The 19,275-nt window shown below is 38.0% G+C and overlaps 1 protein-coding gene across 2 annotated transcripts in view; it reads left to right on the forward strand.

The window, feature by feature from the left end:
- STXBP5L (syntaxin binding protein 5L) overlaps positions 1-19,275 on the forward strand; it is a 211,833-nt gene that overhangs the window by 172,646 nt on the left and 19,912 nt on the right. For both annotated transcript variants that reach the window (XM_054383024.1, XM_054383032.1), the window contains one exon: positions 13,501-13,671. In XM_054383024.1, coding sequence (XP_054238999.1) covers positions 13,501-13,671 — 171 coding nt within the window. The remainder of the gene's footprint in view (positions 1-13,500; positions 13,672-19,275) is intronic.

Raw genomic sequence — 19,275 nt, forward strand, 5'->3', positions numbered from 1 at the left:
TTAAAAGGCTGTTCCAAAACTCAAGCTGCCTTTTGTGTGAGAGACTAAAATGGTTGTAGGAGCCTAACACTCGGTATCCAAATTAGAGAATTTTCCTGTAGTAGTGTTAGTGATGTATATTTTGATCTTGGGCTGATCTTCACCTTGTCCCAAAGCACCCAGTTAAGGTGACAGCTGAAAATGTTACTGGAAGGACTATGCTAGTTCTATTCATACCAAAATGTTGCTCAAGAGTCTGAAAGGCTGCAATGCTCTTTCCTGAAGGAAGAAAAAAAAAATCTACCAGAGGTGCCAGGGGGTATTTTCTTCTGCCACATTGAAGGCTTTGTAGTTTATGACACTGCAAAAGATTGTAACAACTTCTTTTTAGGAGCTCTGTGACTTGAAACGGTAAGTGGCTGTTCTGGGCATCCTTCTGACCTAAAAGCCTATTAAGCAGAAATTACAAAGGACTTGTTACTTATATTCACGTATCACAGTTTTCCTGTCACTCTGGTACTTACCATGTGGGACTTCTTTAAAAGAAGTATAATCATTACTTGACAAATTCTTCCTTGTTCACTTCTACAAACAGACAGTATGGGTAAGGGGTAAAAGCCAGAAAACAATGTGGAAAAAATACTGAATTAAAGCAAAATGAGAGAACCATATTGGAAATGAGAGAATCATGTTGGAAATTAAGTCTTCTGAGTGATTAATTTTAAAAATCTCTTAAGGCATTCTTTTAATAAATTTAATGCCATTTTGACTGATACAAGACATGCTTCATTTCAGTTCTCTGGTGTTCATTGTTGAAGAATGTGCTCATGTGTAAGGAAATGAAAACATTTTTTGAACAGAAGCACAATTGTGGTTTTGTTGCATAATTGGAACACAACCGATAATTAAATCTTTAGTAAATTGAGTACAATATTTCCATGTCTAGATAATACCAAATTATATCCTGAAGTTGCTGTATTTCATTTCTGTGCAATCTGTCTTCCTTTCCATAATATTGCAATGGTGTCTTCTGTCTCCATTACCTGTGCAATATGCCCTTTTTTCTAATGGTATCTTGGAGGTATGATGTCATCAGAACTCATAATTTCATTGCACTCTCTTATTAAATTGATGTCCAGGTGTTTAAAGATTTGTGATATGCTGCATAACCAGCATTTGCAATATTTGCCTTAATCTCATTTGTGTTCTTGTTTTTTTTTTTTTTTTAACCATTCCTGTCATCACAAGGTAAGATATTGCAGCACACAGCCAAACCTGTGTAAAGCACCATTCACTTCCTGACAGCTGGAGTAATGCTTTTTTTTCCAGTGCATCTTTGTTCAATTACATATTTTGCTGAATGGTGTACATGAAAATACTTAAACCATAATTCTGCCTTTATATGCTGATTAAAAAAAAAAAAAAAGGCAAAAAAGCTACAAATATGCAACATGGTATCGACCAGAAGGTGGCATGATGTTTTCCCTCACTCTGTTTTCTTTCTTACGTATTAACAACTGCCTTTCTCCTTTTTCTGTTGTTTCAGTTAAAGGATCAAGAAAGTTAAGTCTGCCAACAGATCTTAAGACTGATCTTGGTACGGTAGGCGAAAGCCAACAGCTTTAAACTTCCTTACATTCATTGGCAAAGCATTTTACCAACTGATTCATGAGATAACACAGTAACCTTGGAGGCTTTGTCTGAAAAGGCTTTCTAAAAACCACCTATTAACCCATACAGTTCTGTTGGCAGCTCTCAGCATTTTGCTTGTTTAATATTCATTTATTTCATGTAGATGTATTTGCCACTCATTGCACACGAAGTGTGTAATATTTCATTCTGGAAAGGCTCCAGAACCTTTTGCACACCTGAGCCGTTATAACTGGCTGTCACTAATGTTTACCTCCACCTGTAACACCCAGTGCATGTGCTGATTTATTTTCTTGGTGTACAAATTTCGTGCTGCAGCAGCAATGAGACAGTTCAATATCTATATTTTATGGTGTCTTTGAAATTCTGAGTAGTCAGATCAGGAATCAGTCATTTGTGTCTCAGTCCTCTCCTTGTGACTTACCTCAGCCAACTGTTACGTACAGAGTTTCCTGCAACCTTTTTCTCTAATACTTCAGTGGAAATTCATAGTGAGAGCAGAAATTTCCCCTCAAAACTTTTCTAAAATTAAAATTCAACATATTGCATAACCTAAACATGTTTGAGGCAAATCATGCCCTCTTAAATATCCATGTAACAGGGATTTCTCCTGGAATTTGGGTTCGAATATGTGGTTCACACGAATATTTTTATCATTGTCTTTAAATCTTCTCAGTCTCAAGGAGTCCTTTCTAATTTTGCTCTCATGGGAAGTTGCTCTGTAAGGTGACAGGGAAAAAAAAAAAAAAGCCATGTAACTATGTCTCATTAGTTTGAGTGTCTTTTTAGAGATAGAAATTACGAAGTTGGATCACGTCCTTGCATAATGCAGTTGAAGTTAATTTCTGTCACCAGGAATCATGTGCATGTATTAACCAGTGTAGCACTGTTCCCTAAAGCAAGAGTCAGGGGAATAAATATGTCTTCCACATTATGAATGACTGAGAAACTTGGAAAACTTCATCATTAACAGTGATGTCTGAGAAAATAGGGATGTAGGAATACACCGTTAAAATTTTGGAGTGGAAATACTCCAAAATGGTAACAGGCATGATGTAGGCAGAAAAATAGTAAAAGGCGTGGTCTAGGCAGCTATTATACACCTGTAAAATTAATATTTATCACTAATTAAATGAGCAGCTATTAAAAGGGAAGGCAAATACTGAGCCATAGGGTAGGACCTAAGGCTAAACCATATTCTACAGATCAGACTTCTTTTTGTTAGTATTATTAAAAATATAATCTTGAAGGATGAAATAGGTGCAGATGTCAAATTGTAACACAAGAAGAAGATAAATTTGATGTGTAAAAGACTGAAAAGACTGAATTTATAGATTTTTTTTTTAAACAAGAAACAAATCAATGTAACTAGAAATGGTGAGGGCTTTAGGAGCTTTATTGTATAATATAATATTTGTACATCAGAGGGCTTTATTGTATAATATAATATGTGTATATCAGAGTTTAAAAAAATGGCCTTACCATCAGCTTTCCTGTAATCATACTGGGAGCTGGACAATACTGTAAGTACTGCCTAAATATTGAAATCAAATTTCTGTGGAAAAAAAAAAAAGACAACAAAAATACCCATTAAAAAACCATCCACCATACCCCAAGGACTGGTGAGTATTACAAGTATATATAAAAGGAGAGCTAGAAAAGTTAATCAAAATCATCTTAAGACTGTAGGAAGCATGAGGACCCATTTTAAATGTGTGACATATGTAAGGAAGTTTGAAGATTAATGGAATGAATAATTCTGTCTGTGATTTTGTTTACACAACAGATGTATTTCCACCATTCCTCTATTTAGTAATGTAGAACAAGTATAAATGAAAAATAAGTCTAAGAAGTTCAGCTTCAAGATCTTGCAAAGATGGGTGGAACTCCATTAATTTCAAAAGCTTCATAAACACCAGAAGATGTTATCAAATTGTCACTTAAGGATTATGTTTATTGTTAGTGTGACAGCTATTGGGTACTCTGTACTCATATTACCAAGAAGCTTGGTGGATTGCTAAGGATAAAGCCTCTGGAAGTAACATCCAGTGTGTAAGCTGGTAGATGCTTATGGCTAACCAACCACAGAGGAAGATTTAAAACCAAAACGAATCCCCTTGTTTCAGATCTCCTTCATGACTGTCTTAGAAAGGCAGAAGTTTCCTGTTAATCATGCTGGATGTTAAAAACTGTACTGAATTATAGATTTCTTAGTTTACAACAGCCTGGAAAAATCCCTTTTAATGTAAGGAGCTAAATTTAAATGAGAGTTCCTGGAAAAGGTGATTAATAATGTCTGCATTTCATTTACTTCTGATCCAAAATGTCCTGGCTACACTGGCAGAGCTCTTGGAGATTCTTCATCTACTCTTTGGCTGTTGCCTGAGTTTGTATCCAATAGCTGAATATTCATGGGATAACAATACTCTCTGGCCCACACTTCTTGTAAAGATATTCAGGCCACCACTTTTGAATGATCAGGTGCTATACATCTGCTGGCTGTGGCTCATAGCTTTTTACAGAGCACCGATACATCGCTGGCTCTTGGCACTTACTGCAGCTAATTGGGAAATACATTAGCATTTGGCAGTTCACAGTTCTGCTCCCTTCTGGCTCCTGTAATGTCCTTGCTTTCACTTTGCTTTAAATTGTAATAGTGGAGGTTAAGTAGAAGTTAAATCTATTTCAGGTGGAGGTGCTGCCAGTACTGAGAATTGCTTGGGGAGTAGTTTGTTAGCATTTAATGGAATAATGTGTGATCTGATAACTCAGGGCATTCTAGTTAAACCTTGTCAGGATTTTTGTGACTTAAAGGTACTTTGGGACTCCATTTTAACCCTCATATGATGATATAGTTGACCTCAGCATCTTTTTATTTTGCTGTAGTGATTATTATCTGTCCTTGCTGAGGAACTTGGCTTCTGTAGATGCCATTTCTCCACACAGAAATGTGAGAATATCCCATACGTGGGGGACACATTCAAACTTCTTGATAGTTTTTAGCTACTGCAGATCATGTAACCTAAGGTTTGTTTGACTTGGCCAGAAGAAAGATGACATTGGTGTTACATATACTGTACAGTTTACTTATCATCCTTCTGAGATGAGCAACTGAACCATAGCATCCTTCTTGCTGAACCTAACACTGTCTCCCAAATTTTTCCGAAAAGATATCTACATTTCCATACAGTGTGGCAGTGAAAAGAAGTCTAGGGATAATTGTAATTTAATCAAGTAGAGTATTATAAATATAATAAGAATCTGGGATATATCTAGACATATACAGAAAAACAGAATGATGGGGATTGGAAGGGACCTCCAGGGATTATCTAGTCCAGCCTTCCTGCTAACACAGGTTTGCCTAGAGGAGGTTGCTCAGGAGCAGGTCTAGGCAGGTCTTGAAACTCTCCAGAGAAGGAGACTCCACAACCAAGGTGGTTTGTTTTTGTGGGTTTTGGGGGGGGGGGTGTTGGGTTTGTTTTTTTTTTTTATTATACAGCTGCTTTTATATGCGTGTTTTCTAACTTTGCTTCACCATCCACTTTAAGAATCATCTTGCATTTTTCTGCTAGGAGGTATTTCTGTTCATTTCATTAGAAGCTTTCCAAGTTGCCAGGTGATCACAGGGAGCTAGACAGAAGTCCTAAGTAAAGATGGAGATACTCAGTAGCTGCTGATTTTTGCTTAATTCCTATGAACAGATGGTTTCACTGTAAGAATTCATGCTATCACCTAGAGTTTATTAGCCAAATAGCAAAAGAAAACACAAGTAGCGGCAGATACCTTTTGAGCTGACATCTCTTGCTGAGCTGTGATCCGCAGAAGATAAATATAATTTCCTACACTTTCCGCAGGTATTTATAAGCAGTGGATGAATTCTTTACCAGATCAAAGATAATGCCACCTATCTTATACAGCAGGGAAGAACTAGACAAAGTACCAAATAAATATTTTTTTTTTCCCCCAAGGATTTGAGAAATGTATTCTGATGCAGAGACCCAGAAACTTTAATTCTAAATGTTGGCTTTTCCGAACACAAATGTGGGGGGTCAGACAAAGAAGCTTTGGTTATAAGTCGGTATTCCTTTTTTGTCCATTTTGTACAAGGTTTGTGGAATCTGTTTGATTTCTCTTTCCTTAAAGATGTATGCATATTGTAATATATTTTTATGAAAACACCCACCATTTGATGCCTTTGTATTTGTTTGCAAGGAAAGTGTCAAAACCTACGAAACAGTACCTGGATGTCATAAAGAATGCCTCGTTTTTGTATTAAGTATGAGTGCTGGGGATACAGCAATGCTTGCTTTACTCTTTCCAAGTATTTAAGAATAGACATGAGGTACTGGCAGGATTATGAAGCTTTTAATCTGTTGTTGCTTACTGCTGCATTGGACAAACTGGCAGAGCATTCTGTACTAGTTTTTTGGGATCTGTAATTCTGTTTCCAATGCTAAAGAACATATCAGAAATTTAGAATTGGTATGAGTTGCTTTTCTCCTTGGTCTGACATTTTTAGAAAAGGCAATTCAGACATCCAGCTGTCACAATGCTTTAATTACTTACCAGTATGCATTGAAAATTATCAGTATTTTTACATGCAAAGGATTTTATATGCTGTCCACTGTGTGCCTTCTTTCAGAAGGGTAATTTCTATTCACGTCTCAGTCTGAAAATACCAACTGAATGGAGGAATCATCTGAACTCTGCTTGTAGTTAGAATCATAGCATAATTAAGGTTGGAAGGAACCTCTGGAAGTTGTCTAGGTCATCACCCTGCTCAAAACATGTCAGGTTAGGACAGGTAGGTCAGGACAGTGCCCAGCTGAGTCTAGAATGCCTCCAAGGACAGAAGGCCCAACCTCTCTGGCTGACCTCTTCCAGTATCTGATCATCAACAGAGGAAAAAAGGTTTTCCTAATATTTAATCAGAATTTCCCATCTTTCAAGATATGCCCTTTGCCTCACCTCCGAGAAGTGTCTGGCTCTATCTTGCCCATAAACTCAAATCAGGTAGTTTCAGATATCAATATGGTCTCCCCTCAAATTTCTGTTCTTAAGATGAAAAAAGAAAAAAACAACAAACAAACCAACCCAACAATTCTCTGTGCCAACTATTTGCTTCTATTCACATCCCTGGAGGTGTTCAAAAACATGTAGATATGGCACCTGGGGACATGGTTTAGTGGTCATGGTGATGTTGGGTTGACAGTTGGACCTGATGATCTTAGAGGTCTTTTCCAACCTTAATAACTCTATTATTCTAACTCCCTCACCAGTTTGAGGGGCTCCTGCAGAGCTCATGCCTTTATGTCAATATATCACATGTAATAGGGAGCTCAAAACTGGACATAGGACTTGACATGCAGTCTGACAAGTACCACAGAGCAGGGAAGGATTGTATCCCTCAGGCTGCTGGCTGTGCTTTCACTAATTTGGGGGAGGATGTGGTCTGCATTTTTTTGTGGCAAGTTTTACCACTATTAAGATGAAAAACATTGTGGTTGAACTAAAGGCTTTCACTTTTACAAAAATCACTTTAAACGTTTGGCTTATCTGCCATTTCACATTTTCAGACTTGGATTTTAATATTCTACAGCTAGGACCCTACTAGACAAAAGTTTCTTTCATCTGCTGAAGGTCAGGTGTATGACTACACCAGTTCATCCTTAATTAAATGAGAGAAGGTTTATGGTCAAACGTTTTTAAAAGAGACTTTGGAATAATGGATGTGTTAGCACTCTACCAGTCCAAATACCTGTAATAGAAAAAAAAAGGCAACAAAAGGTGGCCAGCAGGTTAACTCTGCCAGCTGTTAAAGCAGAACAGATATGTGCTGTGTGATTATATTTCAAATGCAGAAAGGGGCTGTGTTCTGACTTCTAATTCTTCCAGGGTTTAGGTAATTTTAAAAAGAACAATAAACACAAAAGCCCTAACTTATCTATATGCAAAATTTAACAAGAAAGTAATTTAAAGAAAAGGTAAGTGCTTAAAATTATTGACATGATAACCTAACTGAAGTATTTATAATTGATATGGTTAAGTATAGTCACAATGGAAAGGCAGTAAAATTTGTTAGCAGAAACAACAAAACAAGCACTGAAACTTTCCATACATTTAAGAGTTGGTAACAAAACGATAGGAAACTGCTAGGCTCACAGTATAACAGATATGCACTGTTCTTAAGTTCTCTATCTTTACTGAAAGAAGAGTTCCTTACTTGAGGACTCTCAAAGGTAAGTTATTTTCCACTCCTTCCAAGCAAAGCAAACACATGTACAGTATTCTTCCATTCTGTGGTCTCCGTACATTTCTCAGGTTCTAATACTCTTCCTGCTGGCAAATTCTGGGGCTACACATAGATTTTCAAGACCTGTCTGGACCTAGAGGTCCTCTGTAGTAAGTCATTTGGATTGAGATTGAGCTGTCACACAGAATCTCATCTTTAAGCAAAGCCTGGGACATGAGATGTTTAGATTTAAAGCAGCATCAAAAGTCTAATAACTAACCTGTTTGTACAAGCAGAAGAATATTTAGAAAGTAATAATTTTGCACGTATAATTATTTTGACAACAAAGTGATAAAAAAAGAAGGATAAATAAGAACTCTAAATCAGAAGTCATCAACTGTGAAATCTGGTTTTGTAGTATTAGAATAAGAATAATTTATACTAGCTTATTTATTACAATAACTTGGTATGATAGCTGTCAAAAATAACATTAACAAGTTTGAAAAACCTTCATATGCAAATGTTTGTTGCATAAAAATTATGTGTAAGCTTAATTGTATTTGGAATGCCTGATTTGACCATGTCTGTGCCATTTTATGTTGAGTGTTTGCAAGCAAATTGTTTATATACATCTATGGAATGGTGCTAGCCTAATTATTTCAGACTTTCTTACCACTAGTTAAAAACAATTTATTGAAAAATCAGGGGAAGAATCTCTGGAAGAATCTGGTTATAACAGACTACAAACACTTTAGTTGTCGTTATCTTACTTTCTGTTTGTTGATTTCAGAGGGAAACATGGAGTTTTGTTTAGAAAGTCTCTAGCTCATATGTGTCATGCTTTATTTTTGTCATGTTCAAGTTGAAAAAATGTTTCCAGTCAAACCTTTTTAAGAACTTTCCATTTCTGAAAACAGAATTAAACTCAGATTTTTCCATCTTGAAAATGCAGGTCTACCGCTACTAACAAGAAGCGCTCAGGGCTAGTTCTTAATATCCTGCGTGGTCTTGTGGTTCATCCACACTTCTTGCAGGTTTCAGTGCAGTTCTCTGGTGTACCATGTGCCATGGTGAGGTTTCAGAATTAAATCAAGTTTTCTGTCTGTGTTTTCCTGTTCAATGCTCAAAGCATGGCAACAATTTATGTTACATTATTCTTGCCAAGGCATGCTGAGTGCCATGCACTGTTTGAGATACTATTGTGGGGTTAAATGATCACTAGAAATTCAGCAAAGGATTCTGAGGGGCAGAGTTAGATCCGAGTAGTCCATAATTTTCCCACTGTTACCTTTGTTCTTGGGTAACAAAGTTAGATTTATTTTTAGATTTGCACTGCCAGGTTTGTTTTTCAGATATGATAATGTAGAGGTGACTTTATGGCATATATTCTTACTGTTTTTCATTTGGATAGTATTTATTTGGTATTTCAGTTTCATTGTTCATAATTGCAGCCAAAAATACTGGTTTTTAAAGGGGTTCTGTTAGTGACAACACACTTAGCATTTTCAACCAACTTCACAGTATTTTATATAAAAATAAATGTGTTCACCCTGCTGTCAAAAAACCCACCCAAAAAAAAACAAACAAAAAACCCTCCAGGATATCAGCACCTTATACTCTTAGTGTGGACCTAAATGTCCTAGCAGTATGTCAATAGGGCAGTTCATCCTTCCTCTTCAAGCTGATGAAGATATGATGGTAAATGCACCCTTTTGCTGGCAGTATGTTTGTACTAACCTCTTCTGCTAGGGATCACAGCTCCTCTCCTGCCTGGTTGACAGAACTGCACCAAGAGAAAACTGTCGAATTTTTAAGGGATTTTCTTCTAAGAATAATTTGCTAAAAGTTGAAGGTGTCAGTCTGTGTTCTCACTACTTTTACACAAATTTGGAGGGTTTTATGTGCAAACCTGAGACTGTTCTTTGGGCCATTGGTACAGTTCTGGAATCGCTTTCCTTGATTTTGATGTGCATCTCTCTGCTGTGTAAAGAAAAAAAAAATTAGTCACACCCATAATTATTACCCCACATCTAATTTATAGATAATACACACACACCCCTCCCCCCATAGAAATGGATGGAGTTTTCCTCTCTTTAATGGCAGGGATCATATTCCTCAACAGTTGTTGAGGACATTCTTTGGGACTCATTTTTCAGGTTCTTTTTGCTCCATATTAAAACATCTTCCTCTGGTCCCCTTGCCTGCTTTTTTATTGATTACTTCCTTACAACTTACAATGATATTATAATGCTTCTAGTTGTGTTTAAATTCCTTTGTTCTCAGACCATTAGTAAGGGCTGGTTTTGAGACAGTTTTTTGTGTAAATTTTCCCCTTTGTTAGAACTGGGAAAAAAAGGGTTCTTACGTTTTTGATTTGTTATGTCTAGTGTAACACAACTTGCTAGGCCTTAACAGCAACTGCATGTTCCTCCTTCCTTCATGGCATCTTTCAGTGCATTTGGTTTTAACAAGGATTCAGCTCTTCGCTGGCAAATTGTTGGTTCCCTTTGCTTTTTGCAGAGGTCACGAAGTAGTTATAAGAGGCCTTTGTGACAAGGCAGGTTGTGTAGTATGTGCATGTTACTGTGTGCAAACTAAAGTCAGTATGTGTATATATAATACTCTCCCTGTCTATGTAGTACTCCTTCAAAAACTTAATTTGAGGCTGTCCAGTTGCTACCATGTTGCACATTGCATCTCTCTCATGAGGCATCCCTCACTAGTTTCATCGAGCTCACAGTAACTAATACTACTTCAGTTTGTCTTAATCTCATCATGCAAGTGGTATATTTTGTGTGACACACTGGCCTTCCATCAGCACAGTCCTCTTTCCTAAGCAGTTTTTGGGGTGCATGCTGCGCTGCATGCTGCAACTGTTTGGAAACAGCATTTTTAATTTGTGTGGGCAATGCCATGAGTCTGGGTAATGGCAAACAACCACAACCTGCACATGGGGAACATCAGAGAAATTTGTGTCATGAAATTCTTGTCTGCATATCTTAATACGTCGTAGGTACAATGTTTTACTAGCTGCTTTATTAAATCAGTGCAGTTAAATCAGTATAAAAAGGACTAATACATTGTAGCACAGGGTAATCTGCTGTGATTACTTCCGATGGCTTGCCTGAGCCATACCTCTTTAAACTAGTGAACAGAATAGCTACAACTTGAGCTCCAGCTATTTAGTTCATTATCCACAAATGGGAAAAGACTCATTGTGGTAGCATTCACTAATATTTCACCACATTCAGTACTCGGAAGGATATGTCTGCGGCTTCTAGGATCAGGCTTGATTTTTTTTTTTAATGGTTTTTTTTTTTTCCTGCACTAGAACTGGCTTTGTTTATTTGGAAAGGCATTGTCAAAACAACTAAAGGGATTTAGGTGCCCAGATCCTGCTGATTGGTTGTATTTCACTTGGAACATTGAAGTTAACTGACGCAAGCAAGCATGCCAAGAGAAACACAGCAGCATCTCTCTTAAAATATGGCATAGTGAGTAGGAGTTTAGATGAATTGTGTCCATTCTATACAATGTTCAGTGAAAGGGACTCTCAAATGTTGTTGCTGTTTCCATAGAATATGATTCTTTTTCACTCTGTTATGTTCCTCACCACTTCCTAGGATCCCCCTTGAGATAATTAGGTATCATGCTGAAACTCCTTTACACAAACTGAATTTTGAAGAAAGGAAAGCAGCTGGATGAGGATGTATCTATTGCTGAGGCTGAGCAGTCAGCCTGTGCCCTTGAACAAAGCTCCTGATCTCAAAGGACTTTCTACTGAAATATATGAATAGTTGCAGCATATTTTGGAAAATTCCATAACTCTAAGTTGAATGAATCATCCGCATCAGTTTTATGTCTGCTGTTAGCTCAGTTAATAGCCATGTATTAAGAAACATGATAAGAACTGTGAAAGTTGTGTCTCCTACAGAGCCGTCTCTTTTTGAAGTGCAGACACCAAATTGCTTTCCAATCTGTAATTCTGAACAATTCTTTCCTCTTTTGTTCATTAAGACTGAACCGCTTTCATGCGGAAAGGACGTGACTTACACAGTGGAAGACTACCCATAATAGCATGCCATAGGCTGTATTCAGTGTGGTATCTATATGCCTGCATTTAATATAGAATCTGTTTTATCATTTGAATATAGAAATAGTTTTTCATCACGTGCAGCAGAGCTCTCATGGCGTGGCAACAAAGAAGTAGATTTATCTTAGTATATTATCAGTCATCTTTTTGATTTGTACTGTATCCAAGGAATAGAGTTAACCAAATGCGATACTTCCATACAGAATTTTCAAGACTGATCTAATTCTCAGATATAAATAACCTGACATTTAAAATGAAGGCAGAAACTCCAAGCTTCTCCTTACCTAGAGTATTGAGCTTCCATAGTTTTGAATAGAAATACACAGTGTGCTTGCATGAGTCTGAACTTTTGTTATTCTTATTAGCTCCTGTTTACTTAAATAAGTACGAGTTACCTGCTGACAAAAACTAGTTCAGTGCATGTCCTTTCATACATTGAGGGGAAAATTGTGTTCAGTAATTATCATAGAACAGAATCACAGAATCATTAAGGTTGGAAAAGACTTCTAAGATCATCAAGTCTAATGGCCAACCCAATACAACCATGCCCACTAAACCACTTCCCAAAGGGCCATATCTACATGGTTTTTGAACACCTCCAGGGATGGTGATTCCATCACCTCCCTGGGCAGCTTGTTCTAATGCCTGATGACTCTTTCAGTAAAGAAATTTTTTTCTAATATCCAATCTAAATCTTCCCTGGGAGAATTTGAGGCTCTTTCCTCTCATCCTACCACTTGATACTAGGAAGAGGAGACTGACTCCCGTCTCACTACAACCTCCTTTCAGGTAGTGGTAGAGAATGGCAGGGTCTCCTCTAAGCCTCCTCTTCTCCAGACTAAACAACCCTCAGTTCCCTCAGCTGCCTTTCACAAGATCTGTTCTCCAAGCCCTTCACCATCTTCATTGCCTTCTCTGGATCCACTCCAGCACCTCAACATCTTGCTTGTAAGTAAGGTCCCTAAAACTGAACCCAATACTCAATGTGTGGCCTCACCAGTACTGAGTACAGGGTCACAATCAGTTCCCTATTCTGGCCACACTATTCCTGATACAGGCCATGATTTTGGCCTTCTTGGCAGTTAGATGCCTGTCTTGTGTGGCTTTGAGTCAGGTAGGGAAGATGTCAAGCTCTAAATTCTGTCCTGTAGTAAGTTAGACTTGCAGGGTTTTGTGAGAGCAAAAAGGAAAGATAGTGTTCAAATTTATTTGGTATCTGTTAGGAGACACAACATCAGGGGTGACAGTGTTACCAGCAATATCTTGAGAATTTGTCTTTGCACATAGGGCAACCAAATGGGCTGGGATCTGCAGCTGTAAGCACATGTGCCAGGTCTACTTCCCTTGTGTTTTTTTTCAAAGTGTACCTTAAAGATATGGTGAGTTACTCTTACAACTACATGCTAGGCTGGTAAAAAAAATATGTAGTTAGAAAAGTTGATTTAATCCGTTCTTCAATATCAGAACACACATCTTTCCTCCTCTCCTCCATTCTGAATTCTGGGAGCTGGCACTTTACCTAGCACTTGTTGCATTCACTTTCCAGATCATGTGAATGGTCACTGTACAAGTCCAACATCCCAGAGCTGCAGTTCAGGAAAACGACTTTCCAGCGCAGATGTCTCAAAAGCAAACCGCCGAGGGCCTGGGAGGCCCCCCTTCAGAAAAGCACAGTCTGCAGCCTGCATGGAGATTTCTCTCCCAGTCACCACAGAAGGTGGGTGGCAATGAATATTTCACAAGGTGTTTGCGATATTTCTCACTGGATGTGAAAGCAAATGAAGTTTAGCATGATTCTTGTCCTAGTCCCTGCCCTGAACTGCTGTCTTCACCTGACTGTTTAGAGTTAGAATAACCCGTGTGCTACTGTTGTTACTAACCAAGCCTGCTCCTGAGCTCCATGCTGCCTAAGGGTGCTGAACTTCACCCAGCTCCTAGAGCTCTTAGAGCTGTCCACTCACCTGTATGGATCAGGTGCTTTGTTCCTGAGAAGCAATTGTTCATAGGAGGTTACATACAGTTCTTGTGACAGCTGGTAGTTACTAACATTTTAAAGTCTTGTCTCTACTTACCAAGTCTGATATTTTTAGAATGTGAGTTCAGGTTTTGCATATCTATCTATTTATCTATCTATCTATTTATCTATCTATCTATCATCTATCTATCTATTAACTTATTGGTAGTGAAGTCTATAAAATTCCACAATCCCTGGCCACTGCTTACAGTCAAATTATAGACCACAATCTAATACTTTTTTTTTTAAATTAATTTATTTATGTATAGTAAGTTTCCTGCTTTAATGCCTTCAATCTTAACCTACCTGAACACAGTCTCAATGAAACCGAGATACAAAGTGGACCACTCATAGCAATGCATTGTGCTTAAAACTTAGAATAAGATCATTTTAATTTCAGCAGATCCTCTAAGCAGAAGCATTCCACAAATGTGTTTTTCTTCAATCTTGACAGTGTTCCCACTCTGCTGTTGGTGTCCTTAACTCTTGTCTCCTCTGCCTCCAGCTTAAAGAGCTTTCTGTGTTGGGTTACATTATCCAACTCCCTTTGCACTGAAGCAGATAAGAAGTGCACACGTGATCTATTTTTCTGAATTTACTTGTTAACCTTCTGCAGAGGAACAGGGTCAAAGACTTTGGGAGCAGTGACATTTCAACTGACACTGCTGTTTCTTCAGTGACCATTCAATCTCTCCTTTAGGAGAATGTTACAAGGTCATGGACTCTTCAAAGATTAAATCAGGCTGAACAGCAACAATGTTAAATCACATTGCAGACTTCCTAGAACATGAAGTGTAATCTGTAGCACTCATTAAGAATTAACCCTGTTTAAACTCTACACCTACTGTAAGTTTCAATTTTAACTTAGTTAAAGGCTCCTGTGTCAACATTGTGCTAAAGCAGGTTTACAGAGCTCCAACACAATTATGGTAAGTACCATTGTCATAGAATAGCCTGTGGTGGAAAATATATCCTTGACATGGTGGGGTTTTTTACTGATGGTTTTCTTCACCCTACATAGCAGCAAACTCTTCTGGAATTCTTGTATGCAGATACTGCTGCAGCATCAGCATTACCTGTACATAACCAGGCCATGGTGCTGGCTAATTCTTTCCTGCTGCTTCGTTTCTTTTTCCCTCCCATCCTCTCAGAGCAAGTAGGGTCACTAGTAGGCAGCACCTACAACCCTCTAAGGTCCCACTGACCCTTATGTACAAAATATTTAGTAATATAGTGATAGTTTTGATGGCATGAGGATGTTTTCTGAGTATCTGATGCATATCTAGATGCATCTTGAATTTCTAGATATATTGTTTTGGCATGTGTTTTGGTGTGTTGTTGAAGGGTTTTATACTAAATATAATAGATTCATAGAATCATTTTGGTTGGAAAAGACCTTTAAGGTCAAGTCTTAAGTCCAACCATTATCTCACTCTACCGAGGCTGGTACTAAACTCTGTGCCTCAACATCACATCTCTGCCTCTTCAAAATATCTGCAGGAATGGGGATTCAACCACCTCCCTGGGGAGCCTGTTCCAGAGAACCCTTTCAGTGAGGACGTTTCTTCTAATAGCTGACCTAAACCTCCCCTGCTGCACCTTGAGGCCATTTCTTCCTGTCATTATTAGAGAGGAGAGACCAACCCCCACCTGACTCTTGATACTAGGGAGAAGTGACCAACACCCAACCTCCTTTCCAGTAGTTGTAGAGAGTGAGAAGGTCTCCCCTCAACCTTCTTTTCTCCAACCCCAGTTCCCTCAGCTGCTGTGGTGGAAGGTTGTATGATCCTCTAAAGATTCTTAGGCTGGGAATAAGAAGGACAATGAGAGAAAAGGAAGTTATGAAGTTAGAAGGCTTGAGAAAGTATATACCGAGAATAAGCATTTCTTCCAAATTGTGCAACTGGCTTTGATCAAAACCTTCAAATTGGGCTGTTCCAAAACAAAATGGAGAAGTCCTCTCTGTGCTAATAATTTATTTGCTATTTAGGAGTATATGCTGCAATAAACAACAGATCTATTGAAAGATATGGTTCTTTTTTCTTTCTTTTTTTTTTTTAACGTTCTCTCAAGATACATGTTTTATGTCCTCACTAAAGAGGTAGTATTTCAGGTTAGTATTTGGTAGGATTTTATTCCCCTACCTGAGTAGAATTTTGACTAGAGATTGCTATCACGGTAGTGTTAAGCACTTCCAATAAATAATAATTTTAAAAACCTTTGTGGGTGGGTAGATGGTTCTTTACCTTTTCTTAAGACTGTCTCGGAGGCACTGATAACATTTGCAGATTTTTTAATAATGTTTCCATATCCTGCTCTCTACAACCTCTTCTAATTGATTTGATTAAAAAGATAATATATTTTGGTGAGTAATCATAAGACACCTATTAGAACCAATCTTCTCCTCTCGCACTGGATTTCAGACTCTACTTATTTCAATCTGATCTTTTGGTACAATAGGAATTGTATTTCCTATATTTTCGTCAAGTGTATTTTCGAGCAACTGTCACACAGTAAATTCTTCTGACTTCATTCTTGTTAGATGATTGTCAAGATTTTGCTGACTCTTACCTCTTTTCATGTGCTGAAGGATTCCTGATATAGAAAAGCATTTTTGAAGAACGTCTTTACAACGATGAGTCATACGAAGAAAAAGGAGGGAGGGGGGTGTCTTGTTTTCTGCTGGTCAAAATATTACAAACTGTTCAGTCTCAAAAAATGCTGATATTTCTTAAACATTCATAGAACAATTCAAAAGCCAGGTAACAGCAGCAGAGGAGTGGTGTCTGTGCATGCATGGTTCCTGTCTTTCCCAGTATTCTCATCTATCATGTAGAAATCTGAAAAGCTCTGAAGCTTTTTAAACTCAAGTAGACTTTATACCAAGCTGAAGATTTACTAGTATTTTTTTGTGTGTCCACAAAACCCATAGCTTGCTATGGTCATATTTTTTGTCAATAATTACACAGACATTCCACAGGATCACAGAGCGTTAGGGGTTGGAAGGGACCTCTGGAGATCTTCGAGTACAACCCCCCCTGCCAGAGCAGGACCATAGAATCTAGTGCAGGTTGCACAGGAACACACCCAGACAGGTCTTGAAAGTCTCCAGAGAAGGAGACTCCACAATCCTTCTGGGGAGCCTGCTCCAGAGCTCTGTGACCCTAACAGTAAAGAACATCTTCCTCATGTTGAGGTGGAACTTCCTGTGCTGTGGTCTACATCCATTGCCCCTTGTCCTATCACAAGGCACAAGTGAGAAGAGGCTGTCCCTTCCATCTTGACACCCAGCCCTCAGATATTTGTATACATGTATTAGATCCTTTCTCAGACTTCTCCAGACTAAAAAGCCCCAAGTATTTCAGGCTATGCTCCAGTCCCTTAATCACCCTAGCAGCCCTCCGTTGGATTCTTTCAAGTAGATCCTTGTCCCTCCTGAACTGGGGGGTCCAAAACTGGAGCCAATATTTCAGGTGAAATCTCACTAGGGCAGAGTAAAGGGGGAGGAGAACCTTCCTCCATAATACAGCACTTCTGAAATACCATTTATGCCCTGTAAAATGTACATGTTGTCCTCTCAGCTATACTAATAAATTCTGTAGTTGTTCAATATGGTCAATATCTAATTTTAGCAAGAAACTAGAACTTTACAAGTTCTTAATAGCATATTATTGATTCTAAACAATCTCGTTTTCACCTGCTTTTGATTAAGCTCTTTCTTCCTTGCAATAAGATAAGAATTTATTTGCCTTGTAAACAAACCCACATATATAGGAAATTCCACTGCTGAACATCTACACCACTTCTAGTCCTTTTTGACCAGAACTTTCTGAGATTTTAGTGATTCTGAGAGTTAGTGATTATATTTCTTAGATATTTCTTGTGCAGGGTGGAAACTTAAGGGGCCTTTTAATTATCAAGTTAAGATCATGCTTTTAAGTATCAGGAACGATAAAAAATATACATGTATGCACATAATTCTGAGTCAAGAAATTCCTTGCAGAGATTCTGTCCCATGGTAACATCCTGTAGAAAGGGAATGTGTTTTGCTTCCAGGCTTAGAGGATTTTCTTGCAGGCTGTAGCCATTTGCACTGATCATGTCTTGGTCTGTTGCAGCTCTGGGCTCCAAAGAGCAAACTATTTTGTACGCAAGTGTCCTCACAGAAACATTGAAATAACAATTATATTAACTTCTTCAAGGAATTTTTTTTTTTAACTTCTTTGGGGGAAAACCTCTACATAGCTTGCCTTCTGTCCTGTCACACAGATCCAAAATGCTCCATCATGGTGTGAGAGCTAATGCTGCAGAGTTGTTAAGCCCTTCAAAGCTCCATTTCTATCTAGAGCAGCAGAGATCCCAGCCTGATTGGGAATTTCATGGTAAATGAATAGGGCCAAAACATCCATTCTTTTTCTGAACAGGAAAACAAAATCTGTATTTCAATTAAATTTTTGATTGCGATTTTAGGGGAATTAAAGAAAACAGTGATGTTAAAGAATAAAAGTAAAACTGTTGTGGGAGGGAACTCAGTGTGGTTATACTTGTATCACTGGTGGGTACATGGATGTGTGCACAGATACCTTTGCTGGCTCTTCCTCCTTTTTGCTTTTAATATATTGTAACTCTAAGGAGTCTTTCAGAGGTGATGCTGCTTGGTTATGGCTTTTTTCCAGGCATTCTTTTTTAAGCCAGTTTACTTTTTCCAGACAGTTTTTTCTGCCATGACTTGCTACTTGCCATCAAGAGCTTGTGCTGGTACACTCTTAACGTTTTTTTCCCCTCCTTGCCTGCGTTTGCACAGAAATGGGAACATTCTGTATATATATGTCCATATGTGGTTATATTGTACATCTTAGAAAGAAAGTAAAGGCAGAGTGAAGTCTTTCCTTTGAAACGCTGCATTTAGAAATCTGTATTCTCCTATCAGCTGTAATAACAAATGGTCTTTCTTTTTTTAATTACTTTTTATTTCCCATTATGTAGTTTTTTCACTAGTGCAGCTTACTCACCCTTGACTAGAAAGGCCATTTAGATCTTAGTGCTATGAAGCTGGATTAACTCTTTGATTATACAGTTAAAATCTGATATACAGCATCTGAACTGAAATGTCACTGTGAGCTGGCAAAACGAAAAACTCAAGAATATTTAGTCATTAGCTTTAATGATCTTATCAAATATGCTGTCAAGTACAATGCAACTTCCATTTTCATAGATCCAGTGTGTTTTGATACTTACCCTGCAAACAGAATGACTAGAACTGTTTGAGAGATAAGTTGTTTTGCCTCTTGCATGATTTTGTCCAAT

This window comes from Indicator indicator, chromosome 1, assembly GCF_027791375.1.
Source record: "Indicator indicator isolate 239-I01 chromosome 1, UM_Iind_1.1, whole genome shotgun sequence".
Taxonomy (NCBI): domain Eukaryota; kingdom Metazoa; phylum Chordata; class Aves; order Piciformes; family Indicatoridae; genus Indicator; species Indicator indicator.